Genomic DNA, 14,209 nt, shown 5'->3' with positions numbered 1-14,209 from the left:
GTCTACTCACCCCAAAAAGGCTCATCATTACAGCAGTCTAGAGTGCTAACTTAAAAGCACGTAAGGCCAGATGGACATTTATTGCACGTAAACCATGTCAGTCCCTGGGCGGTGGGGAGTTTGATCTCAGAAGGAAGTGGCCCTAGGATTCCACAAACAGGGAGTTCAAGGTGTTGGAAGATGAGGGCACCCCTGAACCAGGCCAGGAAGGTTTATAGAAGAGATGGGGTAGAAGAATCATTTTAAGTTTTGGGAAAAGACATTTTAAACAAAGACTGCTGCTTCTAGGGCAAGAGCAGAGTGCCTGATGGGGAGCCGAGGGTGCCAGTTGGCCAGCATCTGGGTCCCCAGCAGGGGCCAGAGCCCTCCATGAAGCACTTAAGCACGTCCTCACTTTTAAATAACAGATAAGGGAGAAGTCTGAGAAACTAATGTGTTGTTAAAAGGTTAGCTGTAATTGCTCACTGAAGGCCCTAACACAAGCTCAGCATACCCAGATGAAGGGCAGAGCCGGTTTTCCCGCTGCAAAGGCCCTAATTCCAAGCAAATCATTTTTCCACTAAAGGCAAAGCAGAGCCATGACTGGCCCAGAGTGCATTTGTGCAAATCAGAAGAAGACACCCCTCCCAAAAGACATTGCCGTCTCTGGAAATGGTCTAATAAAATGGATTTTATTAGAATGAGACATTTGCCGTCTGCCAAAAACTTGCCCAGATGCCCATTTAGATCTGGGGTGTCTTAGTTGTAAGCAGTGTCTCCTTGGTCGTGCCCCTGCACAGCCCTCCACAGCGGCCTGTTGCAGGTTCGGCCCCACAGGTTGGCTGTGCCTTTGTTTTCCATGACCCTCCCTCACCATGCATACTGGGCACCCACCATGAGAAAGGGGCACAGACCTTTTGGTCTGTGGTCAACCGGCTGCCCCTCTCCAGCAATGCTGTGCTCTGCTGGAAGTTCTGCCACGTGTTCCACAAACTCCTCCGAGATGGACACCCAAATGTGAGTTCCTGGGGCTGCGGAGGATGGCCGGGGGGCCAGGGACCCACGTGGGGAAAGTGATTGCCTGGGCCACAAAGGCCACTGTCCACTTCTGCACGGAGGATGGCAACTGCCCCTTTCTTCTGGCTTTTTGGTAACTGATTTGAGGTGGGTTTGCATCTCTGGCCAGCTTCTCTGCCCCACCCCAGACCCAACTTGTACCATCTTCTCTCCTCTTCTCTCACAGGCTGTTCTCTTCCCTCCCCAGGTCCTGAAGGACTCTCTGAGGTACAAGAACGAACTGAGTGACATGAGCAGGATGTGGGTGAGTTTTCACATGCGTCCAGGGGCTGCGTGTGCCTTCTCCTTTCCCAGAGGCCACAGGACAAGGTCTATGGAATGGAACACATTCATCTCTTTCAACTTCTTTAGGATTTCTCTCATGAGCATCAGGGAGGGGTCAAGGGTACCCCCAAATAGTACAAGGATACCCACAGTCTTATCTGGGGTCCCTGAAAGCTGTAGAGAAGTTCTAGGGCCCGGAGGCTTCTCCTGCCAGTGGCACCTCCTGTCACAACACCCTCCAGGCATTGAGATCCCTCAGCAATGACCTTGCCAGTTCCCACTTCTCTCCTCCCACTAGTCCTGTTGGGGCTACAGTATGTTGAGAACGAGCATTTCCAATTCGTAATGTCAGTCAGTGCCTGTCCTTTCCTGTAGGGGTTCTCAGTGCCTTAGGATGAGGGAGGACGTAGGTGACATTGTCAGAATCAATTGAAAAGGTACACACACCAGAATCCCTCTAGATTCTGATATCCAAGGAATATGTGTATGGATGGGGGGGTAATCTGCATTTTGAAGAATCTCCTCAGTTGATTCTGATGTGTCCCTTTGTCCCTACAGGTTGATAACAACTACTTTAACCCTTTTCTTCAAATTCTTACCTGTATCTATCTATACTCATAAAACGTTAGCAACTGTGTAGTGCAGCCTTCCCATTACAGATGAGGGACTACAGGCTCAGAAAGGGAGGCGGCTTTTCCTAAATCACAGGGCTAATTAACCTGAACAAAGCTGAGAGTTGTCCCCAAACCTCCCAACTGGATGCTAGAGAGCTTTCTATTATATCCCTAACCATGAAGAGCTTAGGTCTTTTTCCTTCTTCTTAGAATTTGCCTGTTATCTTTTTCCATCCTTTTACTTTTGACTTTCTTATATTTGTATATCTCAGAAATATCACAAATAGCAGTTAGTTGGATTTTGTTGTTGATCTATTAAAAAATGGAAGTCTTGGTCTTTTAACTGTGCATTTGCTCCATTTGCATTTATCATAATGCATGATATTTAGATTTATGTCTCCCATCTTATTCTGTGCTATTTGTTCCATCTGTCCTGTTTGTATTTTTCTCATTCCTTGTCTTCTTTTGGATTGATTATTTTTTTCTCATTCCATTTCTCACTCAAATCCTCTGCTTTTATGTTTTACTTTTTTGTGTGTTATCTAATAATTACAAAATGCATGTTTAATTTATCAAGGTCTAAAATTCATATCTTTATCTGTTTCTTGTATAATGCAAAGACCTTAGAATATTTTAACTCTATTCACTCTCTCTCAACTTGTGTGTTATTGTTGTCATGTATTTTAATTTTGGTTATGTGTTTCTTTTTAAACCCTATATTTTATTTTGTTTTATTTTGTGCTCTTTATTTCTCCCTACATTTCAGACCTTCTGTCTGGGATCACTTTCTTTCTCCCTGAATTATTTCCTTTAGAACTTTTTTTTTTTTTTTAATTTATTGGGGTGACAATTGTTAGTGAAATTACATAGATTTCAGGTGTACAATTCTGTATTACATCATCTATAAATCCCACTGTGTGTTCACCACCCAGAGTCAGTTCTCCTTCCATCACCATATATTTGATCCCCCTAGAACTTCTTTTAGTGAGAGTCTGCTGGTGACCAACAACCAATTTTACTTGTTTGAGAATGTCTTTATTTCACCCTCATTCATGGAACATATTTTCTCTAGATTTAGAATTCTGCTATGACAGTTATTTTCTCTAACGCATGGAAGATATTATTCAAGATATCCTTCCACTGATTTCTAGCTTCCATCTTTTTCATGAAGTCTGACAGCAGTCAGACTTACCGTCACCCCTTGGAAGCTAATCTGGGGGTTTTTTTCCTGGCTGTTTTTAACATCCTAGTATGTGTCTATGTTTGAATTTATTTTGAATTCTTTGGACTTCTTAAATCTGTGGGTTAGAATCTTGCATCAGTTATGAAAAATTCTCATTGTCTCTTCAAATAATTGTGTTTGCTCCTCCATTCTGTCTTTTCCTCTGAGCCTTTGGTTAGAAGTGTGTTAGACTTTCTCACTCTATCTACCATTTTTTAAACTGCTATTTCATTTTTTTTCTACCTGTTTGTCTCTATACTTCATTCTGGATAATTTCATTAGATGTGGCTTTCAGTTCACTTGTTACCTCTTTGGCTGGGTCTAATCTGTTATTAAACCTCTCCATAATGTTTTCAACTTCAGTATAGTTTTCATTTCTCAGAGGTTTTTTTTTATTTTCCCAAATCTTATTGGCATTTTTAATAATTTGTTATGCCCTGCATATATTTTGAAACAGTCTTTTATTTATTTAGACATATTAAACATAGCGATTTCATGTATCATTTTATTTCCCCCTTTTTCTGTTTCCCCCCACCCCTCCGGTTTAAGCCGTTGTTTCTCAGTCTGGTTGTGTAGGACACAGCTCCCTGGCCCATGCTGGTATTATGAGCCTTGCGCTCCCCGCCCCCCATGAGGCAGCCGGTCACCAGTCGTTGTCAGCCACGCACAGCAGCCCATAGCAGCTTTCCCCAGCTGCTGGCAGCTCACGGCAGCCCAGCTCCAGGGAGAGCTGTTGTTCACAATCTTAGCTGTAGAGGGCGCAGCTCACTGGCCCATGAGGGAATCCAACCAGCGATCTCGGTGTTGGGAGCACGGTGCTCCAACCACCTGAGCAACCGGGCCGGCCCCTATACATCATTTTTTCATACTTCCATTGTCTAAAGCTCTTAGAGATCTGTTTCTGCCATCTGTTGTGGTGAATTTTGCTCATGCTATGTATTTTTTTTTGTTGTTTTTTTGGTTTTTTCCCTGTTCTTAGTTATTTCTTACTGTGAGCTGCTCATTTTCATTGGAATTTTATTTGTGGGACTTCTTTGGAACCTGTAATAAAAGGGTCCTCTAGAGAGAATTGGCTTCCTTTGGGACCACTCTAAATTCTCAGCATAAGGTTCTGTGTGTTCCAGGCAGAATCCCTTGAGGACTGGCTCATGGGTCCAATTCTCAGCAGCAGTTTTTCCCTCCCTCTGATCCCAGTAGTGGTTTGAGGCGGTAGATTTTCTTTGCAGTCCTCAGGGAGGACTTCTTCAGTGTAGGAGTGAAGGTGTATGTTCTTTTCTTCTTTTTTTTAAAATTATTTTATAAATTTTATTGGGGCATATTGGGGAACAGTGTGTTTCTCAAGGGCCCATCAGCTCCAAGTCGTTGTCCTTCAATCTAGTTGTGGAGGGCGCAGCTCAGCTCCAAGTCCAGTCGCAGTTTTCAATCTTCAGTTGCAGGGGGCACAGCCCACCATCCCATGCAGGAATTGAACAGGCAACCTTGTGGTTGAGAGTTCGCGCTCTAACCAACTGAGCCATCTGGCCACCCAGTGTATGTTATTTTCAATTTGCCTTTAGTCCCCCTGAATCCAGGAGGCAACCTTTTGGCTCTTCCACTACACTCTCAACTTGGGTAGACCAGAGCTCTGCCTTCTGTTCACTACCTGGCCCTTGAGGCCCAGAAAAATCAAAGTTCAGATTCATCTGGTGTGACAAAGTCTCCCCGTACCCCCAACTTCATCACCCAAGCATTCTATTTACTCTCCCAGTATCTGTGTTTACTCAGCCGTGCTCTGAGGATTCCGTACTCTCTTGTTAGTTCGTTAATGCCTTAAAAAAATTTAAATATTTTGCCCAATATTATTAGGAATTTTCAGTGAGAAGGCCAACCCTGGTAACTAACCTTCCTTGTTATCCAAAATAGAATTCCTTTAGGTCTTTTTTCCTATGTAGTCTGTCTCTTCCATTTGCCTAAGAGTTTCTGAAGTTAGAAACTTCTTTAACTTTATTATATTTTTAAATAAGACCTTTTTTTTTTTTTAATAGTGGTTTTAGGTTCATAGCAAAATTGAGTAGAAAGTACAAAGATTCCCCCTCACCACCACAACCTACAATGGCTGGCAACCACTGATCTTTTTTCTTTCTCATAGTTTTACATTTTCCAGAATGTCATGTAGTTGGAATCATACAGTAAGTATGATCATACAGCCTTTTCAGATTGGCTTCTTTCACTTAATAATATGCATTTAAGGTTCCTCCACGGACTGATAGATTGTCATGGTCCAATTGGTCATTCTTTTTAGTACTCGGTAATATTCCATTGTCTTGATATACCACGGTTGATTTATCCATTCACCTACTGAAGGACATCTTGGTTGCTTCCAAGTTTGGGCAGTTACCAATAAAGCTGCTATAATACCCATGTGTAGGTTTTTGTTTGGACATAACTTGTCAAGGAGTACCACTGCTGAATCATATGGTCAGAGTATGCTAAGCTTTCTAAAAAATTGGCTATACCATTTTGCATTCCCACCAGCATGAATGAAAGTTCCTTTTGCTCGATATCCTCACTAGCATTTAGTGAATTGCCAATGTTTTGGATTTTGAACATTCTAATAAGTGTATGGTACTATCTTATTGTGTTAATTTGTATTTCCTGGTGACATATGATGTCATTTCATATGCTTATTTGCCATCTGTATATCTTCTTTGATGAGGTGTCTGTTAAGGCTTTTTTAAATTAGATTGTTTTCTTTTTGTTGAGTGAAGAGTTCGTATATTTTGGATAACAGTCCTTTATCAAATGTGTCTTTTGCAAATATTTTCTCCCCTCAGTCTGTGGCTTATCTTCTCATTCTCTTGTCATTGTCTTTTGTAGAGCGAAAATTTTTAATTTTAATGAAGTCCAGCTGATCAATTATTTTTTTCATAGTTCATGTCTTTGGTGTTGTGTCTAAGAAGTCATCACTATTCTCAAGGTCACCTAGGTTTTCTCCTGTGTTATCTTCGAGGAGTTTTATAGTCTTGCATTTTACATTTAATTCTATTGTCCATTCATCTTTTACTTTTTGACTCTTGTGCATTTTCATGTGAAGGGTAGTTATCTTTGATGGTGAGAATATTTTTGTTTCTGTTTCTGCTTTTCAGTACTTTCCAATTTTTCTATAATAAATATGTGAAAGTTAACAAAATATGAATCTTCATAGAAAATGAATACATTATGAAATACTGTCATCTCTGGCATTAACATGTTTAACCTCTGATAACTCAGCTCCCTTTTGTGCCATTTGAGCCATGTTTCAATGGGGTTTCTTCACCCTAGAGGATATAGATCACTTAAAAGAAAACAGGGAAGTCAAAACTCATGGGGTGCCACAGCTATTCAACTTAAGGTTCTTTGGGCCCCCATATTCCTCCTCTTCTGTACGTAACTGGGAGTTGCCAGCATTGCTCTGTTATTCAATCCCAGCTTCTTCACAAACACCCAGAATGTGACTGTGTGAACAGACTCCATGGGAAGGCTCATTCTTCACCTGCTAGGATTAGTCTCATCTCAAATCCCCATCCATGTGTAATACTACAGATGTTCTTAGTCCTTTGGAGTCCAACTGGAGGAGGTATTTCCTCTCCTGTGCTTGGAGAGACAGAAGGAAGGAAATATCCCATTGCTAGACTGTGATTACTAAGAGTAGGAGACTTAAAATTCTTAAATAAGAAGCCCTTGTCCAGAATTTATCCAAAGGAAGTCCTCATGTTCGCACACAAGATTCTGCTATTAGAATGTTCGTTGAAACATAGTTTATAATAAAAAAACTTGCCTACAACTAAAATGTACAACAGTGGGGCATTGGTTTGATAAATTACGGTACGTACTTATAATGTACTGGGCAGTCACTAAAAATAATGATACAGAAGAAAATTTAAGAAGATAGAAAAAGTTGCAGTATATTAAGTAAAAAGAGACAAGTTGATTCCATTCTATATTTTAAAATAAAGGTGGAGCACAGGATTTTTAGGGCAGTAAAACTACTCTGTATGATATTATAATGGTAATACATATCATTATACATTTATAAAAACTCATAGGATATACAACACTAAGAGTGAACCCTAGGGGTGGCCGGTTAGTTCAGCTGGTTAGAGCGCGGTGCTCTTAACAACAAGGTTGCCGGTTTGATCTTCACATGGGTCACTGTGAGCTGCGCCTTCCACAACTAGACTGAAACAACTACTTGAGTTGGAGCTGATGGGTCCTGGAAAAACACACAAAATTAAAATAAAAATAAAAAGTTAAAAAAAAGAGCAAACCTTAATACAAGATTTACTTTGGATGATAATGATGAGTCAATGTAAGTTCATCAGTTGTAACAAATATCCCACCCTGATACAGGGCGTTGACAGTGGGGGGTGGGGTTATGTGTGTGCAAGGGATATAAATCTCTGTTCTTTCTGTTCAATTTTGCTAAAACCACTCTAAAAATATTCTATTGAAATTGGGGAAAAAAATAACATTTTGTACCCCAAAATGTTAGCCATAATTGTATCTGGTGTGTAGATTAAGGGTGATTTGTTCATGTACTTCTCTATACTTTCCAAACTTTTAACAATGGACATTTGTTACTTTCGTAGTCAGAAAAAAAAATTTTTTTAATGAAGCCCTGGCTGTGGGTCTCTCAACTCACATGTTCTTAGTGTTGATGCCCTACTTTCTTTCCTCGTCCTGGAAGGGCCACCTGAGTGAGGGGTATGGACAGCTTTGCAGCATCTACCTCAAACTGCTGAGAACGAAGATGGAATACCACACCAAAGTGAGTCTTTGCTGATAGTTCTGCTTCCCCCGCAGTCTCCTCAGCAATTCTATGGCCTGACTTGTCAGGTCTTTCAGGAAATAAGACAGCCTGGCTTCTCAGGGAGTATTTATACCAAATCCCAGCTGTGTGAGAGGAAACATTCTACAGGGCAACTATGGTCAGGCCCCGGGATGTGGCCCATGTCTTCTGCATTTTTTTGTTCCCCATTTTGCAAACAGAAAGTGGAACCCTCTCCAGTGGGGTGCCCTATGAAAATATTTTAAAAGCACTGTTAATAAAAACCAATTTCTTCCACATAGAACCTTCTTTTAATTAATATATAACTTTTGTCGGTGTTCCTTATGCACCTAATACATGTACTCAGCCCCAGGTAGCATATAAGAATAAGTAAGACCGTGTGCTCAGCCCCAGGTAGCATATAAGAATAAGTAAGGTCTGCATTTCAGGAATTTAAAGAGTCAGTGGGAAAAGAAGGGTTACATACTTGCAATAGCCGTGTATAGTGCAACGCAGTTATGTGTGCCTATGGAGACGTGTCAGAGACGTTCTGAAATGAGGGAGGGTTACGGTGCCTGAAAGGGCAAGATGAAAGGAGTGGGGCTTGAGGTGGACTTTGAATGATGCATGTGGTCTGAATAGGCGGTGGGGAAGAATGGCCTGCCAGGGAGAGAGAAAACGGCCTGAATTAGGAAGCTGGCAGTAGAAATGGAGAAGGGAGGAGATTTAAGAGCAAGTAACATAATCCAGTGTCTTTTATGTCCGTTATCTTTCACGAACTTGAGGGGTAGCATTGGTTCATGGAAACCATTCCAGTCTATTAAACCTTTTCTGTACATCACGTCATCCTCGCAACAACCCTATAAGGTAGGTGCCATGTTTCTCCGAAAATAAGACCTAGCCAGACAATCAGCTCTAATGTGTCTTTTGGAGTAAAACTTAATGTAAGACCTGATCTTATATAATGTATAAGACCGGGTCTTATATATTATATAAGACTGGGTATAATATAATATAATATAATATAATATAATATAATTAATATAATATAATTAATATAATATAATATAATACCTGGTCTTATTTTACTATAATCTAATATCTATATTATATTATATAAAATATATAAAATAATATATATTACTATAATATAAGACTGGTATAATATAATATAATAATACCCAGTCTTATTTTACTATAATATAAGACCAGGTATAATATAATTAATATAATATAATACCAGGTCTTATATTAATTTTTGCTCCAAAAAATGCATTAGAGCTGATTGTCCAACTAGGTCTTATTTTCGGGGAAACAAGGTATTACATTCTAGGAGTTTGAAACTTGGAGAGTGGTTGAGTCCCTTGCCTGAGTCGCATAGCTCCTCAGTGGTGAGTGGAGATTTGAACCCAGGCCCGATGACACTACAGCCCATGCTGCTCAGTGGCCTCCTTTACCTCCCTTCATGTCTCATGGAGTGCCTGCCAGTGGCCAGAACTGGGTAGGCTCTGAAGAGAGAAGGGTGAATAGACTTTGCCCCTGCCTTCTGGAGCCATAGTTTGGTTAGGAGAGAAGTGGTGTAGAGAAAGAAGATAGTGCAGTAAGGACGAGAACTGAGAGAATCCGATGGATCCAAAAGCATGTAAAGAGGAGTCTAGCCCAGACTCGGACAACCAGGTAGGCGTCTCAGAGGCAGTGACACCTGAGTTCCAGTCATAGAATGTTACAGTTACCTGTGCTGCATAACACATCACCTCAAAACTTCGTGGCCTGCAACAATAATAATCTTTTATTATCTCTCCCACTTTGTGTTAGTCAGGAGTTCTGGAAGAGCTTGGCTGGGCAGTCCTGGGTGGGGATCTCATACAGTTGCAGTCAGATACTGGCTGAAACTGCAACAGTGTGGGACTAGCCTGGCATCTCTCTTTTCTGAATTCTCAGGGCTAGTTGGGGCTTCCTCACAACCTGGTGAAGTTTCCCAAGGGCGTGGCAGGTAGAAGGTAGAAGGGCATGGCATTTTTAAGGCCTAGCCGCAGAAGTTACAAAGCATCCCTCTCACTGTCCTGTATAGTCTGAGGCAATCACAGAGGTCCCTAGATTCAAATAGAGGGGACAGAGACCGCACCACTCAAGGGAAGAATGTCAAAGTCACTTTGTAAAAAGAGCCTTTAGAATGGGATACGTTGTGGCAGCAGTCTCTGGGGAATACAGTCTGGCACAGCCGGCCCTCTGGCCCCACAGTTCACAGCCCTCCCCACTTTCAGAATACACTCAGCTTTCACCCAGACCCGTCTGCCACTTAGCAGGTAGAGGGGAAGGAGCCAACAAAGAAGGGCGGGGTGGGCATTCCAGGCAGAGGACTCAGCTGGAAACGTGGGGCATGAGGCCCTGAACACTTTGGTGTTCGTGTGGAACTTGCGGTAGATCCACATTGGTGTTTGAAGCGGGCAGGGTGGAGAGCAGCAGGCGACTGGGTGGGTGGGTGGGTGGGTGCTCAGGACCATCCTGGTCATTGTGGAGGGTGCACTTGGGGAACCATACTGTCAGCGTGGAAGATGGTGAGAGCCAATTAGGACGCTTATCCATGAGACAGACAAGGGATGGAACTTCCTGAAGACTAGCAGGAAAGGGGGGGGGGCATTAGCTAGAAGGGGTTATGGGACCATGGGAAAGACTTGGGCAACAGGAAGAGGGGCAGGAGTGTAGGAGGTGGAGTGGGGCTCTGCGGGCTCCGAGAGGACAGAGGACAGGTGTGCGTGTCTCCTTGTGTCCTCTGAGCAGCCCAGCAGCTAGCTTAGAACAGGTGTTCAATCAGGATTTGTTGGATGAGTGAGAAAATGAATCGGAAAATAGGTCGGTCGGATAGACACAGGAGGGGCTGATCCTGAGTCAGGGAAGAGGCGGTCTTCTCTGTTGAAGCTGGAGGAATGGAAGGGCAGCCTGGCACATCCGGAGCAGGCTGAGGGAGTCACCAGCGTGAGAAGGAAGGCGCATGCTGCGGGGATGGCTCTGGCCCGGCACCAGGTTTGAGAGGGGACAGTTATGGAGAGAAAGGGGACCCGTCCAGGCAGTTACAAGTACTGTGATGAGGCAGTAAGAGCATGATTTAATAGTGACTTCAGCTCTGAATCCCTCTCCAGGGACACTTGGCCGCTGGTACGAGGCACAGGGTATGTGGCAAAGAGCCGGCTCACCAGGTTTAACACGTGGAAGCACAGGCAGCAAAAATGGCAAGGGCCTGGGAGAAGGGGCTCAGGTCACCATAATTTACAGACTGAGAGAGAATGTAAGTCCGGCTAGAAAGGGACAATAAGGAACTGGCCGTCTCTGAGACAGTGGAGCCTGAGGTGGGCCTGAGGGCAGAAGGTGGGTAAGGGCAGGGTGTTGTAGCCAGAGTGAGATGCCGGAGTGGACGGTGTCTGTCTTCAGAGCCTGAAGTGTTCACACTGGCATTCAGCACCCCCCTGGCTGCACCGACCGTCCATCTTCCTGTGCCCACCTCCACTGTTGCCTTGGCCTTGTGTTCCATCTGCTGCAGACACACCACATTGAGGAGGAAGTGGTACAGATACTTCTCAAGGATGGTTGATACAAAGTAATTTCTCCTGACTTTGGGGGTACATGATGTAATACTTTCCTACCTTCAAGTTTGTTTTACTAGTTATGTTTTGTGGAAGCTAATATGAGAACGGGTTTGCCTTCCCCGAACCCACAACGGCAGCTTCGGGAAATGGCCAAAGGACAGTGGGAAGCCTGGATAGGATTCAGAATGTAGTGTGGGTAACAAATGCCACACTGCCTGCTTCTCATGGCTGGTTGGGGGCCGACCACTCTCAGAGCAGGGATATCATTGCAACACAGGAGAGCGTCTTTAAAAGAGTGTCCCAGGGCACAGATTGTTTAGGGGGAGCCCTCTCCTGGCTCCCCGGCACGGAAAGGGGGCTTCACCTCCGATGGTGGGTAGTGGATGTTCTTTGCTGTGAGACAGTCAAGGGGTGTGTCTGTGTGTGTGTGTGTGTGTGTGTCTGTGTGTGGTTGTGTGCCCTGACACCATTACCAGGAAGAGTGTAGGCGCAAGCCATATGCGTGCATGTCGCACAAGCAGAGTCCAGCCTGCTGCTGCCCCAGCTCAGTGTCGGCTTCTTTGTGCTGACTCAGGAGCGCTCAAGATACCCTGCTCTGACTTCCCTTCCTCGTCTTCCCTTCCAGAATCCCAGGTTCCCAGGCAACCTTCAGATGAGTGACCGGCAGCTTGATGAGGCTGGAGAGAGCGACGTTAACAACTTGTAAGTGTCTGTCCTCTGGAAGACAGCTTTTGTAGAATCTTAGCACTTTCCATTAGGGTCACAGAGGGCCAGATGGTGGGGTAGGGGTTGGGGTGGCCACTTACTGCTGGTGCCTCACCCAGAACCCTTCCAGGCCATCTCACACTCTGTCCTCTTCCCTGTTCCCTTCCATCCTCCCAACCCAGTGTGGTACCTGCCCCCTCACTTTGCCACTTTCACTGTTGAGTTTACCCTGCTTGATCTTTAAATGGCCTCAATACAGACTTAGGTGGGAGCTAAGAATTGGAGCTGGTGTGTGTGTGTGTGTGTGTGTGTGTGTGTGTGTACTCTCATCTGTTTGCATGCACGCATGTGCGCACTGGGGGTGGAAGCAGTAACACAGCGCGTGGGGGAAGGGACTGTGAAGCACTGGCCTCGGGCTGTGGAGTATAAGCTCTTTCCTCTTGGGTCCAGTTTCCAGCTAACCGTGGAGATGTTCGACTACCTGGAGTGCGAACTTAACCTCTTCCAAACCGGTGAGTCTCTCCCTCTCATCCAGCCCAGGCTGTCATGGGAACTGCCTAATTCCCAGCCTTGTTCCCTGCTTCGACCAGCCAGCCTAGCCCCCCTCTCCCTACAAGCTGTGCAGCACAGGACCAGGAAAATGGAGACTGCAGGCCACACCCTGTCTCTGCTCCCTCCATCCCTTGTGCAGGGAGGGGCTGAAGCTCAGAGGCAGTGCTATAATATATGAGCAGAAAGACCACACTCCCCACCCTGCTGGCTTCCCCCCTGAAGGGCAGCCCAAAGACAGGTCCAATCTCTGACAGCTCTCGGACGGTAGCCCCAACATTAGCTGGTCCTTTGGCCCAGCCCTGTCTGCTCCTCAGGCTGCTCCTGGGCTGGTACTTGAGCTGAATTTCTGCTCAGGAAGAAGGGCTGCTGTCTGCTATTTGGTTGGCAGCCGGGCAGAAAGCTGGTCTAGTTGAGTAGCTACCTGAGTCCACATGAGAAGCCCACAAAGTCCTATTTCCCCAGCCGGGAAGTACTTCGGGGCTTCCTCCTGCTGAGAGCTCTGGTGCCTTCAGCCCCTCACATGTCCCTGAAAAGACTCTGAAGGAAGGAGCCAGCTCTTTTCTCTCCTATGTCCTCCCTTCTCCACACCTCCCAGCATGGTGTCCCTTTTTTCCCTGGGGAATGGAGAAGCCAGCTTTCTAAGCTTCCAAGATATTCCATGACAAGTGTCCAGCTCTGTGACAGTGTGTTCCACCAATATTCGTGCACAAGCTTGGTGATCTTCTCAGCATTGGGACATACAGGGCCCACTCGTGGGGCTTTGACTCCCTCGTGAAAAACAGAAACTCTCTCACCCTAAATTGCACTTTTTCCAGCATGTTCATCTGTGCAGCAAATACTTAAAACTGGCCTGTTACGTTCCAGTGCTACGCCAGGCCTGTGACGGGGATGGCAAATCTCTTAATACTTGGACCAATCAGTTCAGTGCAGGATGTGGTCAGAGGAATACCAGAAATAGTAGGAAACTGGTTGGTAGGAGAAATAAGGCGTTCAGTCTATTAGCGACCTATTTGAGCAGAACCTTCTCTAAAAGTCAGTAGAGAAGTAAACGTGAAACAAAATACGGCCCTTGCTTTCTCTAAGGGACTTGCAGTAAAGTAGGAGAAATGGTGTAGAGGCATTATTTTGTTTTGTTTCTAAGGCACTGGAAATGTTTGCATAAAAGCATACAACAACTACACATTGCTGTGCCCAGCTCTCAGTTATTTAGCTTTGGGTGGGAAGGGCCTGTGTGGATAAGTCAGATCTCATTGACATTAGGCTTTGGATGTGCTTAATCTGAATGCAGGTATGAGCGATATTCTAGGAATCGTCATCTTTGAGAGAGTCCAATCTAGGAGTTGCCACTCAGCTGACCCAAGCTCTCCCCAGCAGCTGTGGTCTCATTCTTGGTACCTGACACTGTAGCAGTGTTTGGGGGAAACAA

General features: G+C 44.6%; 1 protein-coding gene across 3 annotated transcripts in view; it reads left to right on the top strand.

The window, feature by feature from the left end:
* Positions 1-14,209, top strand: part of HIP1 (huntingtin interacting protein 1) — a 143,428-nt gene that overhangs the window by 98,311 nt on the left and 30,908 nt on the right. For all 3 annotated transcript variants that reach the window (XM_081054098.1, XM_081054099.1, XM_081054100.1), the window contains exons 3-7: positions 854-996; positions 1,244-1,300; positions 7,862-7,942; positions 12,152-12,228; positions 12,682-12,743. In XM_081054098.1, coding sequence (XP_080910224.1) covers positions 854-996; positions 1,244-1,300; positions 7,862-7,942; positions 12,152-12,228; positions 12,682-12,743 — 420 coding nt within the window. The remainder of the gene's footprint in view (positions 1-853; positions 997-1,243; positions 1,301-7,861; positions 7,943-12,151; positions 12,229-12,681; positions 12,744-14,209) is intronic.

The sequence above is a fragment of the Rhinolophus hipposideros genome (genome assembly GCF_964194185.1).
Source record: "Rhinolophus hipposideros genome assembly, chromosome: 7".
NCBI lineage: Eukaryota > Metazoa > Chordata > Mammalia > Chiroptera > Rhinolophidae > Rhinolophus > Rhinolophus hipposideros.
The sequence above is the reverse complement of the archived record's forward strand: the minus strand, read 5'-3'. Positions and strand labels throughout refer to the sequence as shown.